Source organism: Mauremys reevesii, linkage group 27, assembly GCF_016161935.1.
Source record: "Mauremys reevesii isolate NIE-2019 linkage group 27, ASM1616193v1, whole genome shotgun sequence".
Taxonomy (NCBI): domain Eukaryota; kingdom Metazoa; phylum Chordata; order Testudines; family Geoemydidae; genus Mauremys; species Mauremys reevesii.
In genome coordinates this window covers 5,931,755-5,955,863 of record NC_052649.1, presented here as the reverse complement: position 1 = coordinate 5,955,863, position 24,109 = coordinate 5,931,755, and the positions used below count along the sequence as shown (strand labels likewise).

The 24,109-nt window shown below is 42.0% G+C and overlaps 1 protein-coding gene across 8 annotated transcripts; it reads left to right on the top strand.

Annotated features, from left to right (window-relative positions):
- The first annotated feature begins 423 nt into the window (after positions 1–423).
- FBXO47 (F-box protein 47) lies at positions 424–23,184 on the top strand. 8 transcript variants are annotated; one of them, XM_039516837.1, is made up of 13 exons: positions 424–439; positions 1,219–1,355; positions 2,190–2,227; positions 5,025–5,231; positions 5,585–5,755; positions 8,449–8,525; positions 9,647–9,724; positions 10,318–10,426; positions 11,563–11,739; positions 13,131–13,277; positions 14,989–15,131; positions 18,703–18,862; positions 21,511–23,184. In XM_039516837.1, exons 4-13 carry the CDS (start codon positions 5,051–5,053, stop codon positions 21,621–21,623), a joined length of 1,356 nt encoding a protein of 451 aa, XP_039372771.1. In that variant the 5' UTR covers positions 424–439; positions 1,219–1,355; positions 2,190–2,227; positions 5,025–5,050; the 3' UTR covers positions 21,624–23,184. The 8 variants fall into 8 exon arrangements, with proteins under 8 accessions (XP_039372771.1, XP_039372770.1, XP_039372776.1 ...); XM_039516836.1 differs by lacking the exon at positions 424–439 and adding an exon at positions 563–642; XM_039516835.1 differs by lacking the exon at positions 424–439 and adding an exon at positions 787–890.
- Positions 23,185–24,109: the final 925 nt, after the last annotated feature.

Sequence of the window (24,109 nt, the reverse complement as noted above, 5' to 3'; positions counted from 1 at the left end):
ATGATGATGCCCTGTGGTACCACACCAACCCTGCAACCATAATATGGTGCTGCCCTGTGGTGCCCTGGTGAATGTGTGCCTGTGACACAGTGAGAACCACAGGTATGGCACGCTGGTGCCTCATGGTGCCACAGCAAACTATCTCATGTGACACAGTGATATCTTGTGTTGCCGTGAAAGCCATGCAGCTGTAACATGGTACTCCCCTGTGGTGCCACAACAACCGCACACCCATGACACAGTGCTGTCTTTTGGTGCCCATGGCAAATGGGTGTCCTTAAGATGCTGCTGCCTCGTGGTGCCATGGTGAGCTCGCACCCTTGACATGGTGACACCCTTTGCTGCCATGGCCACCGTGCACCTGTGACATGGCGCTGCCTTAGGGTGCCATGGCGACTGTGGTGCCAGCTCAGGATAAAGCTGAGTAGCCGCATGTGTGGTAACCAATATGGCAGAAGCTTAGCCGAGCTGGGAGTGGGGGCACCACAGGCATGAGGGGCTCCCACCCTCCCCCTCCTGCTGGGGTCACTGCCCTTCCCTCAGAGAGCGGTTCTATCTGAAAGGGAAGGGGGAGCCTTCCCCCCTCATTAATTATTCATAAGAAGGGCGGGGCTGTTCACTTTGAGGCGCGAGGAGTCCACAGTAAATAACCAGGGAGGGCGGTGGTTCTGGGTTAGAGCTCAAATTGAAGGAGGGGAGAGGGCTTGTTAATTATTCATAAAGGGGGCGTGCCCGAGCTGTCGGGAAGGCTGGTCTCGAGCCTGTAGGCTCCGCCCCGCTGAAGGGGGGGGGAAAAGGGCGGGAAACGTGAGGCGATTTAAAAACACTAATAAAGCAGCTGAAAAAACATTTAAGTAATTACCACTGGCATAAAATGTTCGATTTCTGTGGTAATTTGCTGCCTCCAAAAATCTACATTTGCTACTTTTCCGCCCTTCCCCTCCCAATTTCCATGAATTAATTCACTTATCAAATTATCGTATCAATTATTGCTGGAATGAAATTTTTTTTTTAATTTCTGTCGTAATTCTATGTAGTTCTATTCCCCACTCCCACCCCTGTATAAACACATAGTTATTTTCCCCTGAGGAAAACTATTAAAGCCTTCCCCTCAAACCAAATGTGATAAATTTTAAAAAACATCCTGCATACAATATATACTCTTTCATGAAGTTTGAGAAATTTCAGCTAATTCAACGCAATTTCTTTTTTGTTTAGGGAAAGTCGGTGCCCTTATAAATCCAGACAGCAGGGTCTGAGCTCACCCATATCACCCCACCCTCAGAGGAATTTCCCTAGGGGTGAAACAGGGTTTAGATCTGTTCTGTATCAACTGGATCTAGGTTTATTTGGAGGTATCACTCTTTAAAAAAAATCTATTATCATTGACGTGTGGCAGGTTTTGGAGCGTGAGTGCACAGAATGAGGGTCAAAATGTGACCCATAGGGTCATATCATCCAGCCAGAGGGTTAATTACAGCCCACAGTGTTTATTTAGTGAGGCCCAAGGTACAAATGCAGCCCAAGGGGTTCTGAAGTGCAGCAGCCCAATGGTCACACCAGCCAGTGGAGTCATGAAATGCAGACCAAGGGCTTGTGGTGGCCCACAATGCAGCCAAAAGGCCAAACACGACCCATGGTTTCACACAGTGTGGCCAAAGGGGCAAACACAACTTGTGTGATAACAAGCAGATGCCAGCATCCCATCCCTGGGACTGCAGCATGAATCAAAGCACAGACACTTTGGGGTGAAGTCAAAAAAAGCAATGCCTTGTAGCAGGAAGACACAAATAAGAGCTAATGTTAGGATTATCAAGGGCATTTATTTTTTAATCTGTAATGTTATGTATGTTTATGTTAATTTAGATGGCTTTGGGACTGATTCTCATTTACCCTAAGGCCTTTTTACACTACTCTAACAGTGAGAAGCATCCTTAAAGTGGGAACAAATCATACAGCATTTCATCCACTTTAAGGCACTGCCAATCTGGTGTAATCAGGTCCTTTTAATGGCAAATTAGGTGCAGCCCATGGATTGCTGGCATGCTGCCACTTCAGTCCTCTGTGTCACAAAATGTGGTTACCCCTGCTTCAGAAGCTCTCGTGTTTTTAAGTGTGCGAAGGGAAATGGAGAGATAATTCCTGTTTATGTTCTTGGTGATTCATTTATTTATTTGTGAAATGCCTAGGGAGGAAAAAAGACAAAACCCTGAAGCTGCTGTTTGAGGTAAATAGCTGTTGGTATTATACACTTAGCAAAATGATAATGCAAACCCCAGAAAAAATTAAATGATTAAGAAAAGGGTGTATTTATTGGATGAAAATATATGGACTGTTTATAAACAGAAAAGAGTATAGAAGGAACATTGACTGTTGATGGCTTCTGTCTGCCCTATAAATAAATAATTATATACAGAATAAATAAGAGACAATCACTGTTAATTATTATTATAATTAATTTGATTTTATATGCTTAACATTTACATTTCCCTCTTCCAGTCTTGATTAGCAGTTCTCCAGACAGGAGAGATCCACACAGAGGTTGTTGAGGGCTGCACGAAGTTGCTAAGTGAAATCAATCTTGTCATGTTTTTGCTGATCTCCCTGAGAAACATGAAATACATTGAGTGCCAAAAATGGAAGTCAACAGGGAGCTTTGAGTAAAGGGCTCTAAAATGTGGCCCATAACGTAAAACTTCTGTTACATGCTCAGTTTTTATTTAAATTGCCCTGATTCTGCTCCCAATGAAAATAAGGGAGTTTTACCATTGACTTTAATGGGAGCAGTGTTCAGTGCTTTTGAAAATCCCACTCATCATGTTTAAGTGGCTGCTTCTGTACATAATATTTCTGCAGGCTCTGGATGAGATTTTCAAAAGCACTTAGTAGTGATCTAAACTCCATTGACTTCAGTGAAGCAGAGTTAGACCAGCACTGACTGCTTTCAAACAAATAAACAAAAAACACTCTCAGATTATAACTCTATTTCTATTATATGAATCAGCAAAATGTATTGGACTTAGCCAGCCTTGAAAGAGTTTTAGTGGTGAAGAGAGTTATATTTTTCTTTTACTAAAACAGGCCTTTAACTGCCTTTATGTACAAAGTAAGACTTTTTATTGCCCCGCACCTGCAGTTGTCTGTAAAAAAAAAAAAGTCCCACTGACTTTAAATGTGTATTTCTATGCTTTTCAAAGGTGCTGTTACATACATCTATGATGTTATTTAAATAAATATTTTTGTTGTTTTTACAAGTATCAAATTCATTTGCTCTCCTTGGTTGCTCAAGTAGTCAAAAATTGAATAAAATGCTGTAATTTTAAAAGTCATTAAATTTGCTCACAAGCCATGTGAAAAGTTAAGCTATGGATTTCTTTAGCTAGCATGAATTATCTCATAACTAATTTAAAGATGCCTGTTATAAAGTATAATTCCCTTTCATGAACAATTGAAAAATGAATTGAAACATTGTCCTGGGCACAGAGGAGAAAATACTATTCATTCAAACATGTTTGTAATGCTTTAATTAAATGGTCCATAATTTTTTTAGTTCATTCAATATACAATTCTTGCATTGGGATTGTGATAATTCACTATGTTAGGTAAAATGGTTCAGTGAATATGTGTTAGAGAAATGTGCCTTGTTTACTTGATGTTTTCAATTGTTTTTTGCTTAAGTAAATGTAACCTGTCGACTGACTAAGGTGCATCAGTACATTTTCAACCCTTCAAACAATGAGTATAATTAAGGGGAGAAAGAAGTCCACTTGTGGTGTTACCACTGTTGCCAACACTTACAATTTTATTCCAAGTCTTTCAACATTTGGTGATTGTCTGAAAGCCCCAGTTGCTGGAATCAAGAGATTGCATGAGAATCTTAGGTTTAATTTTTAAAAATAAGTTATTAGCCCTCACGGTTACAGAGAAAAGCTTGAAAATATTAAGTGTGTCTCCCTTAAAGATTCAGAAACTGGAAGGCAATTATAAGAACACGTTGTGGTTTTTTTTTTAATTCTCACAATTTTACAGACAATCTTATGGGTTATGGGGGCTTGTTTCATGATTTCTGTAAATCCTGAGGATGGCAATACTGTGCCACATTACAGTACTTGCACATTCTGTGCTGTGCTATTTGTCATTATCAGGAATTAAGCTATACCTCACTTTAAATAGCGCAGGGAAAGTGATAACTTGATGCTTACTTACATTCATAGAATATCAGGGTTGGAAGGGACCTTAGGAGATCATCTAGTCCAAGCCCCTGCTCAAAGCAGGATGAATCCCTAGACAGATTTTTATCCTAGTTCCCTAAATGGCCCCCTCAAGGATTGAATGTACAACCCTGGTTTTAGCAGGCTAATGCTCAAATCACTGAGCTAACCCTTCCCCCCAGTACCAAATCTTAATTTTTATTGTTGTGTACAAGAATACATACAAGTAGAGTGTCTCAGACAGACAAGAGACATACAAATCCTTCGAATGGCCTCCTTAATTTTTAATGCTCTGTTAGTATTAGAAGGATATTGACTTATTTATAATAGCTCCTTAATATATTTTGTGGCATTTCATATACCTGCTACACTTTTATTCTTTCTCTTAATTATTTTTTGAAACCTCCTGAGGCCCTCCCTATCCCAATACTGGTCACTGCTATCCCCACCCCACTCTCCACTTATAACTTCTAATCAGGATACTTTCTTCCCCAGACACGGAATTACAAAGCAAAAATAATTTCTCATACACACACAACACGTATACAGTCTCTCTTTTTGTGCTATATGAAAAAAAAAGAGTGGTTTTACTGGTTATACTGGAAAGAAAGGAAATATAGAACAGGAAATGATAAATATTGATTTGGGAGTGTATTGATGTAATTTTGTTACATTTAAAGTAAAACTGTACCTTCCTACCCATGCAGTAAGACTTTCATATCCAATTATCATATCACTCAATCACTTATTTCATTTTATCTCCCTTATGGGTTTCATTTCCTTCCCTATATGCCTTCTGTGTTTTCTCTGCAGGAAAAATTTATGGGACTAGTAGAAGGATGACATCCACTGTAAGTACCAGCTTCACCTTGATTCCCAACCAGAAATACAGGCGCAGTAGCCGTCGCTCCAAACCATTCTGCAACACTGTGGACACAGATTCCGAATCACTGTCAACTCTCGGGAATTTCAAAGCACTGCCATTAGAGCTCTTTCAAATGGTCTTGAAATATCTCTCAGGTGAGGTTCAGCTTGGGTTCCTGAAGAGCCTCATCTCTCTCTCTCTCTCTCTCTCACACACACGCACACGCACACGCACACACACACACACACGTAATGATAGTACTCAGGGAGCTCTTTGAAGTGTTCTTCTGCCCACCTTATATAAAGATGACAATTTAACAGATATATACAAAATCCTGAATGACCATAATTTGTTGGTAAAGGAATTTACAGTAATGACATTTGTCTCTTACGTCTTTCTGAAGTCTCTTGGCCTCCTTGTACTGAGATGTATAGTAAAGTTCTTGACTACTGAGCAGTTGTGTTTTTGCAATAAAGGTTTACAGGTATACGGGGTTTTGCTTTTTCAGTGAAGGATATCAGCATGCTAAGCATGGTGTCGAAAGCCATCAGCAACTGCCTTATTAATTACATCTCAACCTCATCAGGAAACAGAAGGCTTTTACTGCAAGATTTTCATAACCTTGAGATATCTGGCAAGAGAGAAGGATCCTGTGTATTAGAACACTACAGATCTCTAGGTGACCTTTATAATAAGAATGGTAACAATTAGGAGAGAACTAAAATAAATTAAAGAGCTTCTACTGTGATATTTAGTGATTGATAGCAGTTTAAAATGGTGAAAACGTTTCCTGAAGTGTATAGGTGTTTGTGACCCTCATTGAGGCTGAAATTCATCCTTGTGCAAAGGACCAGCAACAAGGCGCATACACACTGAAGTCTCAATTAAGCTTTATGCATTGTGTGTATTTCATCATGAAAGAATTCTTTCAACATCTCTTAATATACTTTTAATCAGCAACAATAATACATACATTATATAAGTATAGACAAAAATAACATGTCTTTTGCTTCTTCCTTATTTAATTTTTAAAGAATATAAAAGGGCAAGTGAAATATAAAAGAGCAAGGTGAGTGGATCTCTCATGAGAATGAGAATGAAATACAAAGTCAGGGCTGAGATACAATGCGAGAATTGTGCTGTTGCTGCCCAGGCTGTACTATTAGTTTCACCTGCGCAACTATAGCCTAGCATGGCAAAAAATAAATATAGGTCAAAATAATGTGACTAGTGAGTAGCACTGCATATTTTCATATAAAAACATTATTTTCTTTTTAACTTTTGCACTAAATTACTACTGAATCTTGGCAGCCAAATTCCCCTTAATCTCCCTCGCCTTCAATCAAAAGCAATGCAGTCTTTCTTCTCTTTTATGCCACTTGGACGGTATCATTTCTCTCCCTCCCCCCATTCACTGTAATCCTTTCTCTAAAAGAGAAACAAATGAAATCACAATTTGAACAATATTGATATAAGCCTCCTTAACTGATAAGGTCTCATAATTAAATTGATCCTGACAGTAAAACAAAATTATGTCAAGATTATATTCAGGAGCTAACTTTAAATTAAGATTCCCAAGTTAAAAGAACAATGTCAAAGTTAATTAGGCCAAACATGAGTTCCCTTCAAATTTACATGGATTGTTTACAATATCTTACTGATAACTTCAGTGTTTATTTGTTTTAGTTTTAAACTGAAATCTGATTAACTAAATATTATGCCAAAAAATAGTCAGCACTGTTTTGTACATTGTAATAACAAACTTTGTGTTAGAAAAGAAAACTGTTATTTAACTACCGCTGTATGAACTCATCATTATAATAAGCATAGTCATTTAAACATGACATACTTAAAATATGTAAATCAGTGCAAATATCTATCATCTACTAAATGTAAGGGCCCAATCCTGCTCCCATTAAAGTCAATGCCAAAATTCAGTGTACTTCAATAGGAGCAAGACTGGGCTCTAAGGATAAAATTTGCTTCTGTGTAGAGAGCCAGCACAAGGCTTATACACTGCATTAATCTCACTTAAACCCACAGAGTGAAATCTTAGCTACATTAAAGTCAATGGCAAAAAACTCTCATTGGCTTCAATGGGACCAGGATTTTTCACCCTCCAGGCTTAAATTGGACATGAGTAACACACAATTTTTGTGCTGCCCCTCTGCACAGGTGTGAATTTCACCATATGAAAGCAGGCCCAAACCTTTGCAATGGTAATAAAAAAGTTATCCCCAGGTTAACAACTGTACTCATGTTTGCAGATATATTGTGAAAGACATTCATCTGCTCTTTAGGGGTCTGATTACAAACCCATTGAAGTCAATGGAAAGTTGAGTCTTTGGGGGTTTGGATCAGATACCAGACTGATAAAGAAAATTATGTCTGCCATTTAAGAATGTTAACAACATACTTCCAGATTGGGAAAAGAGTCCATTCAAAATCACAGGAAGTGTATAATATACTTTTTGACATCACAGAAATAACATGTTCCCCAGGAGATGAGCAACTTAGAAAAAATTTGAGTACTCTTCTGTAGATTTCTTGCATTATTAACAAACAAGATATATGTGGTGTTCTACCAGATGTTTTTGAGGGGAAAGATTTTTAACCCATTTGCTTTCCATTGGCTTAGAAAAATTGTTGCTTAGCAAACAGCTGTTCTGCACTATAATGTATTCAAGCCCTTTGTATCCTTAGTTCTTCTAGCTTTGAATCTCATGTAGAAGAAAAAAGAAATTCTACCACCTAACTATGTTTTATATTACAACAGTTCAGAATAACTTTTCTGTTTGACAATGTGGTTGGCTTAAAAGATTTTGGAAGCTCAGCTTTTGATGATGTAAATAGAAAACTAGTGCATCTTCTTCAAATGTTACTTATTGTGCCTCTCTTAACTGAAATATTTTTAACAGCTGTAATTAAAAAACCAATATAATAATTTTTTAGGGCTCCAGCTGTGACTCATATGGAATTTAAAGCAACTTAGTAAACAAATTATGTCATGAGAGCCTTGCACACTCCCCATCAGGCTTTCTGACATAAATGGCATCTCTATTACAGAGGCTAGCATACCCTTTTACAGTGCACAGCTCACCATAGATGCTGGAACTAAGAGTGTGAGGGGTGCTGCACCCTCCCCCTCCCCCCCCCCCGGCTTGAAGTGGTTTATATTATATACAGGGCTTATAGTTTGGCTCCCCTCCCCTCACTATAAAAATTGTTCCAGCACCCCTGCAGGTCATTATAATATACCACTTTCTTTTCTTGCAGAAATAGTATGGTATTGTATTGCTTGTGCAGTGTATTCTTCAACTACTCCAATTATTTTCATCATTTGAATGATTATGTATGTGTTTCTTTTCACAGGTTTGTTGCTTAAAAGGTGTACACTACTACTGCCCACAAAAGACAGGCTAAAGTACATACACAAGATACTCTCAGAAGTAAGCTCACGCTCATTGCTCTGTGCTGAATACTTCTAGAATCTTGTTTTGAACTATCACTTGCACCTATATTAACGTTTCAATTAAAAAAATGCTGTTAATGTAATGATTTAAATTAATTCATTTAATTATTGACATATCTGTAATACTCATCAGTGTAATATCATGAATTTACTAACTTGGAATCAGTCTCTTGTTGGTTAAAAATTTTCCTTGGATATTTAGGCTGATATTTCAAATCTTTGGTACCTGAAATTAGGTCCCTAAGTCCATATTTAGGCATTTAAATAAGTGATCTGATTTTTCAGAGATGCTGATCCCCTAAAGCTTTAGACTGAAGTCAGTGTGAGCTGTGGGTGTTCAGAACTATGTCTAACTTTAGGCACACACTGTTTGAAAAATATGACCCAGGTGTAGGATTTTCAAAAATATCTAAAGGAGTTAGTTGCCCAACTCCTAGTGAAAGTCAGTGAGTTAGGTGCCTAATTCCGTCACGTTTTTAAAACCCCACTCTTAGTGAGTATAATCTTCTATAGAAGTATGATTTTTATGTTGAATTTTTAAAACAGGTCACCCAGTGCAAATAATATTTGCCACTTTGTAACAGAATGAGCATAGGTTGAAATTCAGCCCCGTGAAGAGAGCCTACAGAAGGTCTATATTCCACTTAAATTCTGCTTAGAGGGCAAAGTGGTGCATAATGCCTTGGGCAGGCTCTCTGCACATGGTAAATTTTAACCATAATTAATTCAAAACATTATGTTACCAAACTGTATTAGTTTCTGGAGGGGAAAATGGTTATACATAGCAACAGACATTCTTAATAAAATATCACATCTGTCTGAAGACTCTAAGGTGGTCTGAGTGAAAGTTCCCAGAGGACCAATGGCCACATCATAAAAAACATCCCTAATTGGCAACCTTGTTGGGTGTCTCAGCAGAGATGCAAGGGTTGAGTGAATGTAGTGTAGAGAAAGAAATTCCTTATTAACCCTGGAGATAGCCCCTTGGATCAGTGTTGTGGTAGATTAGCCGTGTGGGAAAGCTTCAAGCACAGAAATGAGTTTATTGCCAATTAAGCTACATTGATGAAATGAGGCAACGATGTTTTGTCTTTGCAGGTTTCCTGTTTTAAACTCAGTGGTTGCCCAAGCCCGTTGCATTGCTTGGGATTACAATGCTACGGAGTGTTTTTACAGGTATAGTGTATTTTTCAGAGAAGAAGAAGGCAGGTATCATTAATATAAAAGATACCAAAGTTTGCCTTTTTAAAAATCTATCAATGCTGAAATACTCAGTCTTTTAAAAAGAGTGCAAATAAACATAATCATCATCCAGCTTAGTTATACTTTGAGAAGCAGTGGGCTGAAACTGCTTTGCAAGACATTTCAAAGTTTAACATGGCTTTCAGGTCCAAAAGAATACATTTATTCAGTACCACAGTTCTTTCTGGCTCTTAAAATAGTTAACGCTAAAGAATTTATCAGTCTGGATCTTATTATTAGCCCGTCTGGATTTTAATTTATATTAGCAGTTTATTACCAAAGAATACATAGGGGGCCATTTCAGTACATTACTTCAAACATCAAATTCACAGCACCCTAAACAGGGATTCTCTGATTTAAAGGCAACTGGCCCAAGGTCTGTAATAAAATGGAGGAATTGTTCTAGCTATTTGGGATGCAAATGTGGCCTGTCCATAAATACAGAAAAATTGATCATACATATATGACTATACTAACAAGCATTGTCATTTAATTCTATTTATCTGTCCTTCATTTGGTGTCGTCAGACCTTGACAGCAGGCTGGGATGAGCTAGAATGCCATCGTGTTTTTAACTTCCTCTGTGAGCTGAGCAATCTACCCCGCAAAGTACAGACAGTTGTCAGCAGCAAACCAGGTGAATACCTGAAACAAAAATGTCCTGGAAAATACAAATGATGATGATGATAAGAGACTGTCATGGCAGCTATATCATCCTTTTGCTGTGAGTTCTGGAAATGGATTCAGATTATTACAGAGGAGATGCACCCCAGACTCAAGGATGGTTTGTGCCACATGATCCCTGCAGTACCTGATCCTTTCTTGATCCATATTTATGATGCTTTAGCTGCAGAAATGACAGAAAATGAGTGCTCTGACGCTGGTAACATGCTTGCATATAGCTGAAGGAAAACAGCACCATTAACTGAATTTAGTTGTTTTCTGATGAAAACAACTAATTGACTTTTATCTTTGGCATGTTCTGTGTGGTGAAGTGCATCTCTTTGAGATGCAATTGATTTTGTTGGATCTTATAATTTCAATATGAAATGATATGTAAAATTTACATGCAGTGGACCTAATTCTCCACTGCATTACACCAACACCAGTGCAATCAATGGAGTTACACCAGCTTAAAACTGATGTGGTGCAGTAGAAAATCAGGACCAATATTTTATGCATATCCTGAAGCATTGCTCTAAAACCAAATATAGCCCCTCCAGAAATTCTCCGGCACAGTACTCAGTATTTCACTGGAAATGTTCACATGTGGCCTCCTGCATAAGTGGTTGTAGAAGGCAAGCATGCAATCAACTGCTTCTATTTACTCCTTTTGGCACCATATAATAGAGTCACAGGCAGAAAGAAGCTCAGCAAAAGTAAAAAATAACAGTGTGCCCCTGAAACAGAGCATGAGAAGTGGCAGAGAAAACATTGGGCAGGCAGCTAGAATCAGTGGTTTGAAGCGGTGCAGTGTGTCTATTAGACTAAAGCAGTCATGAGATAGTTATAGCTCAGAATTTCAGGACCTTGTGATCTCAGTTACTCCAATTTAACACTAACTCAATGGGAGCTATGCATCTAGAATCTTAAAAATCCCACTAGGCACCTATCTACATCTGTAGGAGCCTAAATACCTTTAAAAATCTAGCCCTATGTGCCCGTATAGTCTAAAAACCTTTTTCCCTCTCTCTCCCCATTTTTATAAACATGTTGAAATCACCAAAGTGCAATGCCTGATGGATTTATAATATACAAATTCTCTTGTCCTAGGTAGTGCCCGAAAGCTGGAATTACGGATAAGGTTATTCTGTCGCAGTGTCCTGCTAAATCACTGGATTCATCGAAGTGATTCTGCATTTTGGCTGACTCGTATCTTAAAACCATGGCCAATGGTTAATCAAGCCCGGCTGTTGTACATCATTTTTGGGCCAGTCTCCTCTCTAAATGGTGAGTAAATTTAACATGATAGACCAGAATTTCTCCCTTAGAAAACAGGCTGTCTCACAGCCTGTGTAAATAAATGGGCTTTCAGGGGACCAATGTAAGGGTTGTATGGAATGGATTCCCCCTCAGTCAAGAGGTAGGGCTGTATATCCTGGAATGTCTGTGTGGACACTACTATAGACCATAAGTTGTAGTAGGAGCAATAAACTCTCTTTACCCATCGTTGTGAGCTTTTGGGCCAAAGCATATACACAAGTTGTGAACCCATTATTCCCTCTTCTGGTACTCCCCTGCACACCCCACAACAGCTCTTCTGGATTCCTGTGGAGAGAGTTGCCATGGATCTTTTCAGCAGTGTGCAGAGAACTGTGGGGTGCTGTGTAGTTTCTTTGCTTTCTAGCTCCATGTATGGCAGAAACACAATGGTACACTTTGTTATGGGCCTTCTCATAGGCCAGGAAGATTTCACCCCCAGGGGAAAAGCACCTGTGTTTATTGCATTTGACTTTAGAAGGGAACATTTACCTCCTATGCAGACTTATCATTCCTAATAAACTTACTCTTTTTCAAGATTTGACCACACTCAGTTCATATTAATTTGGGCAGAACTTAAGCTTCCAGGTAATTACTTGGACATACTACTGAGAATGTTTAACAATGGTGCTGATTACTCGTGATTTACACCAGTGTGAGAGGGAAATCAAACCAATTAACCTCACTGATGTCACACAGAACATCTTAGCCATTTCCCAATACTTTTTTGTTTTGCTCCAGCTACATTACAGTAAACTCTTGAAGACAGAAACTCTGACTTTACTTACCAGTGTATGGCCATGCACTCCTATGATGTTACCTACAGGTCTGATTTTTCACAAGTTCTGAGCACACACAAATCCTACTGAAATCAAAGAGAGCAACACCACCTCTGAAAACCAGGCCCTTTATAAATAATGAAGTGTAAAGTTTAGAACAATTTACCCCTTACCTGTTTAACATGGAGCTTTTTAAAATTGTTTATATTACAGTTCACGTGAAGAAATTACAGACTGTGTTTTCCCTCTCTGTTTGCCTACACTTGTCATGCGAAGGTAGCCTTAGCATTGAACCAGAAGCATGTGTTATCGCCCTCTGAAATCACATTCTCTTTTTCTCACTTAAATATTAATTCTGTGTTTCCTTAAAGCATCCCGTGATTCTGATTCACGTTGCAGTCTAGACTGTCCCTTCTGCCACAAGTGAGATGAAATAAAAAGCACTTGTACAAATAGGGATTTATGCTTTTGCCTGAATCACCCTTTCTTTTTCCAAGCCATGCTTTGAGGTCCCAGTATAGGTCGTCTTTGTTTAGCAAACTACATTGTCACTTAGTAGTGATTGTGATTAATGTTACCCAGGACATGTGGTTTGGCAGAAAATGATAGAAGGACCAACAGATGAGACCAGTTTAAAGGGTCTAGCTGATGCTATTAAACTACTGTATGACACAGAAGCTAAAGAGTGGACAGCAGATGATGTTATCAGTCTTGTGGATGAATTGTCAGGTATATTTTTGCCTTTATCATAGACTCATAGGATTATATGATCATGTCCTCCCAGACTAAAGAGATATGTGTCAGATAGTAAAAAACTGAAGCACATTGGGAATCTGAGTCCCCCCTAATCCCTTGCAGTAGCTGTACTATACTGGAAGGTCAATAAAACTGGAGGTTATGCAGTAGTCAGAGATGGAAGAGACCAGTGCTGCTTATAAACCAAAGCCTTTTTTCCCAAAAGTGAAACGTTTTAAGTAATAACATATGAAAAACTTCAAAAATAAGTGTTCTGTTATCATGTTCAAGGGACACTATCACACTGTTTTGGTCCAAAATTTAGGTTTTGTTCAAAACAAAGTTTTACTAAGCTTTATATTAATAGATATGTTTTCATTTTTTTTTAAATGGCAAGAAAAATCAATTTTTGTTTGACTTGAATCATTTTTCCTATAGCATTTGTACCCTGGGCATTCTTATTCTTGGGGTTGAGAACCAAAAAGTGACATTAATTAGAAATGAAGGAAACTGTCTAATGTATTTCCATTATCCAAGCTGTCAAATACAAATATAAACAAAAAAGATAAATAGCAAAAAGTTACACTAGATTTTTTTCAAATCTAATGCATGGTGGTTATTAATAATCCTGATAAAGACAACTTTCGTTATCCCCAGAACTGATCCCATCCCATTGACTTTAATGTTAATGGTATTTGGATATTAACTGCTTGGCGTGCCATTTATTGGCAACCCTTTGGAAGAGAGGTTCCACTTGTAATGAATTTGCTGGGTCTGAGTCCGCAGCCCGGAGAGCTCAGGGAGAGGTACCATGCAGTTCCATGGGCCCCCAGTGCTCCCTGTGGAAAGCCCCAGCTGCAGGCAGGCTTGCAGGGCTGTAGCCAGGCAAGGAAAGCACTGGGATGTGCTGAGCCTGGGTCACCAGTGCCAGGACAGGACACAACCTGGAAGGGGCAGAGAGAGGTACTGTGCAGCCCCATAGACCCCGAGTGCCCCCTCTCCCCATGGAAAATCTTGGCTGCAGGGACTCTAATTGGGGCTGCCCATTGGGCAAGGATGCTGGCACCACAGCCCATCACCTCCCATGTGGGCAGCAGGTTCTCGGCCACGGGGCTGCCCCATGCTATTGTCTCAGGTAAGGGCCATCTGCTTATTATTGGGAACGTTTGGATAATGGAAGCTTTATGCTGGGAACCAATAAGTTACTAATAACTGGTATCCGCTGTAGTTTAATTTTTAATACAGGTCAGGACAAATTTTTTTAACGTGTTTTTTTCAAAACCTCTTTAAATAAAAAGTATGGTGGCCTTTACTGAGAAAGAAAAGGAATCCATTCCAAAGACTCCATGATTTCGTAATTTGGTGGTGTTATGTTTTAAGTTTGGTTTGAGTTTGGAGAGATTGTATTATACATTTTATTATCATCAGCCTTAATACAAACAATCCCTATTGGCACCATAGTAACTCCATAGCTTCCAGCTGTGCTGCAGGTGTGTTTGAATGGGCTTTCTTCTCAAACATGTTGGATGGCTGTCAAATGCAGTGATTCATAAATTCAAATACTTCCAGAATTTTGTTCAGACAATTTTCTTTTTAGTTTAATTGTTTAATTGTAACCTACATTTTATAACTTTATATTTAACTAAATTATATTCAGTCTGTTGAATCATAGGTAATGAAAATCCTTTGTGTTTTATTATAAAAGTGGTTCCCCGGGAGTGGCTCATGGAGAATAATGCTCGCCTCCTCATCCTGAGTGGGAACAACATCTGTTTCACCTTCATGGCTAGTAAAGCTGTGAATGGGAGGGTTGTTGAGCTGGCCAGGCTAGTGGTCTTTCTGGCTTTGGTGAGTAGCACTGGATAGAATGTTTCCTGGCATTTTGCCACTAAATCTGCAACTCTGCTTTCCCAGGTCTGGGGCCTGATTCTCCTTCCACTTACACTAGTGCAACGGTTCTCAAACTGTGGGTCGGGACCCCAAAGTGGATCGTGACCTTCTTTTAATGGGGTCGCCAGGGCTGGCTTAGACTTCCTGGGCATAGGCGCCGACTTATATGGGGCTCTGGGGCTTTAGCCCCATGAATAAATCCCAGGCAGGGGCTCTGCCCCACCAATATTTTTTCTCCCCTGCTTTGAGCGCCGCTGCCGCCGCCGCCGCCAGGGCTGCCCAGAGCCCTTTAAATCCCAGCCGCGGCCGGGAATCAGAGGGCTCTGGGCTGCCTGCCCTCTGATTCCCGGCGGCGGCTGGGATTTAAAGGGCTCTGGGCTGCCAAACAGCCCAGAGCCCTGTGATTCCCGGCTGCGGCTGGGATTTAAAAGGCTCTGGGCTCTGCAGGCAGCCCAGAGCAGCCGCGGCCGGGAATCAGAGGGCTCTGGGCTGCCTCTGATTCCCGGCTGCGGCTGGGATTTAAAGGCTCTGGGCTCCCCGCGTTTGCAGGCAGCCCAGAGAGCCCTCTGAGTCCCGGCCGCGGCTGGGATTTAAAAGGCTCTGGGCTGCCCGCCGCAGCAAACAGCCCAGAGCCCTCTGATTCCCGGCTGCGGCTGGGATTTAAAAGGCTCTGGGCTGCCCGCCGCAGCAAACAGCCCAGAGCCCTCTGATTCCCGGCTGCGGCTGGGATTTAAAAGGCTCTGGGCTCCCCGCGTTTGCAGGCAGCCCAGCCCTTTTAAATCTCCAGCTGCCGGATCGATCAGCTGGCTGCTGCTGCCTGCCAGCAGAACCTCCCGGCTGCGGCTCGCGTTTGCAGGCAGCCCAGAGCACTTTAAATCAGCCGCGGCGCCGAATCAGAGGAGGGCTGCCTGCTGCTGCGGGCAGGAAGCCCCAGAGCCCTCCGGCCCGGCCGCGAGGCTCTGGGCTGAGCCCAGAGCCCTCTGATTCCCGGCCGCGGCTGGGATTTAAAGGCTCTGGGCTGCCCGCCGCAGCAAACAGCCCAGAGCCCTCTGATTCGGCTGGGATTTAGCCCAGAGCCCCTCTGATTCCCGGCTGCGGCTGGGATTTAAAGGCTCTGGGCTCCCCGCGTTTGCAGGCAGCCCAGAGCTCTGATTCCCAGCCGCGGCTGGGATTTAAAACTCTGGGCTCCCCGCGTTTGCAGGCAGCCCAGAGAGCCGCGGCCGGGAATCAGAGGGCTCTGGGCTGCCTGCTGCGGCCAGAGCCCTCTGATTCCCGGCCACGGCTGGGATTTTAAAGCTCTGTGCTGGTGCAGGCAGCCCAGAGCCCTTTAAATCCCAGCCGCGGCTGGCTCTGGGCTCCCCGCCGCAGTGGGCAGCCCAGAGCCCTCTGATTCCCGGCCCCGGCTGGGATTTAAAAGGCTCTGGGCTCCCTGCGGTTGCAGGCAGCCCAGAGTCCTCTGACTCCCAGCCGGGGCTGGGATTTAAAGGGCTCTGGGATCCCCGCGGCTGCCAGCAGCCCAGAGCCCTTTGAATCCCAGCCTCTGTCCGCTGATTGCCCCTCCCCAGACCCCTGCCCCAACTGCCCCCAGAACCTCCACCCCTATCTAAGCCCCACTGGTCCTTGTTCCTCCCGAGACCCTGCCCCTAACTGCCCCTTGGGACCTCAGCCCCTATCTAAGCCTCCCTTCTCCTTGTCCCTAACTGCCCCCTCCTGAGACCCCACCCAGGACCGCACCCCTACCTGTCCCTGATAAACCTCTTAGACTCCCATGCCTATCCAATTGCTGCCTGTCCCCTGACTGCCTTGAACCTCTGCCCCATCCAACTCCCCTGCTCGTTGTCCCTTGACTGCCCCCGGAACTCCCTACCTCTTCTCCAACCCCAAACTGCTTACTGTGCCACTCAGACCAGCGTATCTGGCTCCATGCAGCTCCAGACAGTTGCTGCCATGCTCCCCATGGAGCCCACAGCCCTCTCCACCCCAGCACCTGCCTTCCAGATTTGAACACCTCAAAATTCAGGAGTGCTCAAGCTCGGTTTGGGCAGCTTTTACTTCATTTCTCCCAAATCAGTTTCTGCAAGGTGCCAACTGAAGGTGTTGGAGAACAGAGAGATCAGGTGGCCTCCTAATGCCTGGAAAAGAGACAAAGGCCGGAGGAGGAGTGTCAGTGCCTGTGCGGACTTCTGGGAAGTGCACGGTGTGGAAGGGATGCTGTGATGCTTTGGAACATCTCCATACAAAGCCAGTCAGGACTCTGGGGGAGCCTCCTCTCTCGGAGCATACTGTCTCCAGGGCAAGAAGCTTACACCTTCCTGGGTCTGACCTCGGAGCATTCAGCATGCCCTTCCACGTCATGCACTTTCCACAGCGAGTCTGCCCAGGCTGGTCCTGGGGCAACCAGAGGTCGCTGCACCCCAACTCTGCAGTCAGATGTGACTCTCAGCCAGACAGTAAAACAGAAGGTTTATTAGATGACGGGAACACAGTTTAAACAGAGCTTGTTGGTACAGAAAACAGAACCCCTCTGTCAGGTCCATCTTGGGGGGTGGGGAGCCCAGAACCAAGTTCTGGGTCTCTCCCAATTTCCCCAGCCAGCTCCAAACTGACACTCCCTCCTCTGGCCTCTGTGTCTCTTCTGGACAAGGAGGCCACCTGATCTCTTTGTCCCTAACACCTTCAGTTGGCATCTTGCAGGGGAAACTGAGGCACCCACACAGTATTCAGAGAAAATATTAAGAACATTCCCACTTCATCACAACAGATGCAACAAAATATAATACTGTATATTGAAGTAGGCAAGTGCTGCTTCTGACTTTCCACTTTTAATTGACCCTTGTAATCTTGTGGCACTGACGCGTTGTAGCTTCATTTTATATCGGCTTACAGGGCGGGAGCGGGGGGGCACCACCATTTTGGGCCCCACCAAAAATTATACAAACCTGCCGCCTATGTTCCTGGGGTCAAAGCCCAAATCCGAAGGCTTCAGCCCTGGGTGGCAGGGCTCAGATTACAGGTCCCCCTGCCTGGGGCTGAAGTCCTTGAGCTTTGGCTTTGCCCCCACCCACCCGGGGTAGTGGGGCTTGGGCGGGCTCAGGCTTTGGTTCCCCGTCCTGGGGTTCTGTCATAATTTTTGCTGTCAGAAGGGGGTCATTGTGCAATGAAGTTTGAGAACCCCTGCACTAGTGTAAAGCAAGAGTAAGTACATTGAAATCAATGGGCCTGGTTCTCTTTTGCCCTAAGGCCCCTATGCACCGCTTGAAGGTAGCAGCTCTATCCCTAGGGGGAAATTATCCCAGCATAAGGTGGGAATGGAGTTCTCCCACCTTCATAGCACTGATGGAACAGCTCTGCCACAGCACCCTCTCCCTTAGGCCCTGGAATAGATTCCAGAGCAGAACTGAAGTTGACTGTATTATGGGATAGTGCCTTAATTGTCTACTATGAATTTTAATACTTCAACTTGTGTTATTTTGTTTTTTACCTCACCACCATCCTGGACACATATTATAATATTTCTTGTATGTTCTAGGTCTGTGAGAAGGACTTGTACTGCATGGATTGGGCAGTAAAAATGATGCAGAAAGTCTGCAAGGTTTTCAGCACTCCAGGCGAAAGGAATAACTTCCTGCAGAGTGTGGAGAATGCATTTGCTCACATGATCATGGACATGCTACAGTCAGTAATGTCTGGTGAGTATCTATGCCTGTCTGCAACAGGTGAGCCCTTTCAATGAGACATGCTCACTAGCCAAGACTCCACCAGAGTAGGATTTGGGAGCTCCTATATTATCACAACTCCAGCCAGGCCCCCTTCTTAGCTAGCCAGAGCTACCCTGGAATGGAGTTCATTGGAAAAGATGGGCTAGTCTTTTTATAATTATAATGCTCTGTTGTCTGATTGTTTTGTCATGTGGATTGGGTTATTTTCAGCTGGTTTTGTAAAGTGTGTGTGATTAAGATTATGCTAGAGCACTTAGTGGTACAGCATTAGGAGAAGCAGCAAAGAGTCCTGTGGCACCTTATAGACTAACAGATGTTTTGGAGCATGAGCTTTCGTGGGTGAATACCCACTTCATCGGATGCATGCATTAGGAGAGACACTTTTTGTAGGAAGAAATAAATATGCAAGTGTTCAGTGAACCATAGGTGCTCAAAATATGTAACTACATCCAGAGGGTGGGAGTGAGATCTGTATACTTACACTAAGAGACTCCTAGTGGTTTAGATGATGAAACTCACTTCATTTTTTTAAACACATGACAAAAGTTTTATATCACTTATTTGATACATTTAAATCAGAGGTGCCCAAACTTTGCCCAAAGGATGGACACACTTTTATCTTGTCAGATGATAAGAAGCACCTAATTTGCATAAATTCTGACTAATTGCAGATACCCTTTCCTTCTACAAGATATAGGTTTGAAGACACTATGGTCCTGATTCTCAGTTGCCCTGCCTCTCATCCAGGGATGGTAGTAGTTTACATTCATTTTGCACTGTTCTGACATAGTAGCATTTTACACCCAGCTCTGCACTCACTCCACATGGGTGTAAAGCAGGCGCTCTCAACCTTTTTTTTTTCCTGAGGCCCCCACAACATGATATAAAAACTCCACTGCCTACCTGTGCCACAACGGCTGTTTTCTGCATATAAAAGCCAGGGCTGGCGTTAAGGGGTAGCAACCAGAGCAATTGCCCGGCGCCCTACACCACAGGGCACTCCACAAAGCTAAGTTGCTCAGGCTTCTGCTTCAGCTCTGGATAGCAGGGCTCAGAGCCCCAGACTTCAGCCCTGGCTTTCTTCCCCAGGCTCCAGTGATTCTAACACTGGTCCTGTTTGGCAGACCCCCTGAAATCTGCTCATGGTCCCCCAGGACCCCTGGTTGAGAATCACTGGGAGGATGACACAAAGCACAGGGCAACAAGGACTCAGACTCTAGTAGTCCCCATGTGCAGTGTTCCTTCGTAATTCCAGTAGAAAACTCCTTGGAACAAGCTGGAGCATTGTATCTTGGGACCTGGAGTCCTTTTGGTCTGTCCTTCCATTCAAAATCAGAGTGACACAACTAAGTACTCACATCTCAGCCTAAGCAGGCTCTGCTGCCCCTCTGCAGGTTAGCAATAGGCATGCCCCAACCCCTGAGTGCTCCAATCATCCTCCTGGAGTGTCAAGCCCCTGTTTCACTGGACACTCAGTATTCATACATTCACTGCTCCCAAAGACGCGGAACACTCCAACTTATCAGTTTCGCCTCAGATCACTGCTCCATTTGACACCCAGCACTTATATATGTTCATAGTGAAAACAAGCAGAAGTTTATTTAACAAAGAAGAGACTCAAATGATAGCAAGCAAAAGTATTGGACACAAATGGCTGCATATATAATGATAACATGAATCCTAGAACGTAGACTTGTTTAACAAAATACTCTCATGGCTGATAAAGTATTGCTCATCAACGCTTTCTAGCCAGGCAGGCTGTGATCCCTTTTTCATAAAACAAGACACATTGCCAGCTTGCCCCCGAGGTAAAGGATACAAGTGTGTTGTTTTGATTCCCCAGATATACAAATCCCTTCCTTTGTCTTCATTCACAAATGGGATGCCCCCTGCTAGTTGTTTTTTCCTGTATACTCCTTTCTTGCAGATGTTTTGATCTCTTGTCAATTTTGCAATCTGGATTAGTCAGTGGCTCAGTGTGCAAATGACTTACATTGAGAGAGACACAATACACAATGACCAGACAGAGAAATGAGCATCTGCTACCACCTTCCTGAAAACAACCTGACTGAGGCATGTTTTCTCCTGTGGGAAGGGAGAGCTCAGTGGTTTGAGCATTGGCCTGTTAAACCCAGGGTTGTGAGCCCAGCCCTTGAGGGGGGCACTTAGGGATCTGGGGCAAAATCAGTAGTTGGTCCTGCTAGTGAAGGCAGGGGACTGGACTCAATGACCTTTCAGGGTCCCTTCCAGCTCTAGGAGATAGGTATATCTCCATGTATTATTATTAACTCCAAGGCTTTAAGAACATAATTTTCAGTATAGGTTCATAACTTCTCAAATATGGTCAGTGTATACAGTTCACAACAATTATGATGACAAGTGGGCTACTAGCTTTCGGTAGTGACCTTGCATGCTGTGCTTTGGTGAATTATTGTGTGCATCTGACTTAGGGGATCCCTGTTAAACTCTATCCCCTGCCCTCTGCCAATTGGCATCAAGAGGTACCTGGGTCATACTTGGCCTCTGCTAAGATACTAAGTAGTTTCTGAGATCTTCTCCCTACAAATGAGCCCTTTGTTTTCATTAGCTATTGTTAATGTTTCCCTTCTGATGCTTAGGAGATCGTGATGAAGAAGACAGCAGCTTTTTGAATTTGTTCCACCTTGTGAATGCACAAGCTAACTTCCATAAGGAAATTCTGTATCTGACCATGAGAAGCACCTCTACCTAAATACTTCGAATTTCAGGCTTTTAGAGAATACTACAGTGATTCAGATAGGTGGCCTTTTTCTCTGTTTATTTTCTCACACATAGAAAACAGTGTCCACCTACTTTTTAAATTCACTCTTCAGCAGTTGCTTGCAAAGTTTTAGCAGCTACGAAAATAGAAAATATAATAGCCAGTTAAATCTGGAGCTATAACCTCTGCAGAAGATGTAGGAGGCTGACTGGAGATGCTAGTGAAATACAAAGTAGAAGAATTAAACCTATGAAGACATATTGAGGCATCTCTAAGAAACTACAGCACAGTCTGTGCAATACACTTGTCTAAGCCTGTATGTCAGGATGTGCTGAGGAGCCTATCTGTGGCATTCCATGGTTTGGCTGTTATGGGCAGGAATACACACTGCATTCTTCTCCCACTGTGTATGTTTGGATACAAAATAACAATGACATAGTGTTAATATTTGATATACATCCACAAATTAAAGAATGTTATCTTAGTTCAGAACAGAAAATATTTTGCTCTTTTAATGTTGTTTTCTCTTTGGAATCCATTAAGACAAAACCAGTGTAATGAGAGAGGCATGGCCAGGTTTCTCCAGTTCAGCTCACACCGGGTGTCTATAATTCACTCTTACATTCTTTGCTTCAGAACTAGAGATCCTGCATGGATTGTTCATAAAGTTTCATCACAGAAGGAGACAGTCTCTGGAAAAAGTCCTAGTTTTTTAAGGAAGGCAAAAATTAGTTGTTGTTTTTTACAGCACATGCCTTTCAGCCATAAAGCAGAAGAAACTTCAAACTGTACCTTTGTGCTAAATATAATAACTGGATAGTTAAAAAAATTATATATCTGGAACTCTGCAAAGTTGAAGGATGTTTAATGCATGTAGACATTCTAAGATCACTGTTTTTTTATTAAAGTACACAGATATGTATCCTATTTACAAAAAAGTTTTATATTTCTGGTACATAGCTTTAAAAATTGAAAATATTTAATATGTGCTAACAGTATTTATTTCATTTTGGATTAGTTACATGATGGTTATTTTCTTCATATTATTAAAATACCTTTTCCCCCCATCAGAAATATTTCCAAATTATTTAAATATGTGCCAAATTTTGCCCTTTGAGACAGCTGTTCATCTCCAAGAGGCAGATCCACAGCTGGCATAAATTGTGGAAGCTGACAATTAACACCAGCTGAAAATCTGCACCTAATTGATTTCAATGGTAATGAGCTGATAACAACTCCTGATGTTTTCTGTTTAAATAGATCCTTTTTCTGAAACATATCCAAGGATAGAATTGGGCTGTATGTATGGGTGGGAGTGGAAGGTAATTTTTCTTTGTTAACATTCACCTAGAAACTTAATTGTGCACCAATAGATGTCAGAGATGAAGCCATTCATTTAAAAACAAAATATGAAACATACTGGTATGTTAATATTGTTTTTAAAATCCATGTTCTGGATTTTAAACAATATTTTAAAACACATTTTTGTTGTCTCTCACTTTTGTGTAATAATTATTGACCTATTTTAAAATAAAATACAAAATAATGGGAAGGATCTGTACAGTCATTGTGATGCTTGTGCTGTAGCATAGTGAAAAAGATGCAATTATAAATAAGACAACACAAATATGTTGTAGGTCTTACACCAGTATATGCCAATTCTAGAGACCCATGAGTGAACCATACCCGTAAGTGAAGGCACAACAGCAATAAATTGCAGCTATGCAAGAAAGTGGGGCCCTTTGATTTAATAGCAACATATGATAAGAAATACTGACTTCACCAAGTTCATGGGTGTGCCAGTTTGAAATGTTACAATGTTCCCAGTATTATAATGATTAGTGGCTTCTTTTTAATAGATACAATAGCTCAGGGAGTGTTTGGCATTAGTTTCAATTTCTTGGTGCTCCAGCCCTTCCTTCCGGAGATTTTCCTTTCCAAACAACTGAAGTTCACACCTCTTGTCCTGAAACAGGACTTCCCAAATAGGTTTGTTTAAACTGACTGACAGCCCAGGACAGCCAGCTTTGTAGCCAGACAGTCTTGTGTCAGGATCCCATTAGAGCTCCCAAATTTATTATTACTAACCATGTTTATTAAGGTAGTGCCTTCAGGCCTACCAAGAATGGGCCCTATTGTGCTAGGCACTGTACAAACACATAGCAGTAGGTGGCCCTGCCCCAGAGAACTTACAATCTAAATAGACAAGACAGACAGCGTAGGGGAAGGGGCATCATTACACTGATTAAGTCAATAATCAAATGGGAGACTGAAGAAAACCCTGTGTGCTAAAGGAATTGGTGATGATAATTCAGGAGTTGGCACTTTTTCTTCTGAGTTAGTACTGAACTGGTGTCCCTATGATGTTAAAGGGGCACTGAACTCCTAGAAATGCTCAGTGAAATCTTGGCCCTATTGAAGTCAATGGCAAAATTCCCATCAACTACAATGCAATCAAGAGTTCACCCTGAATCTGT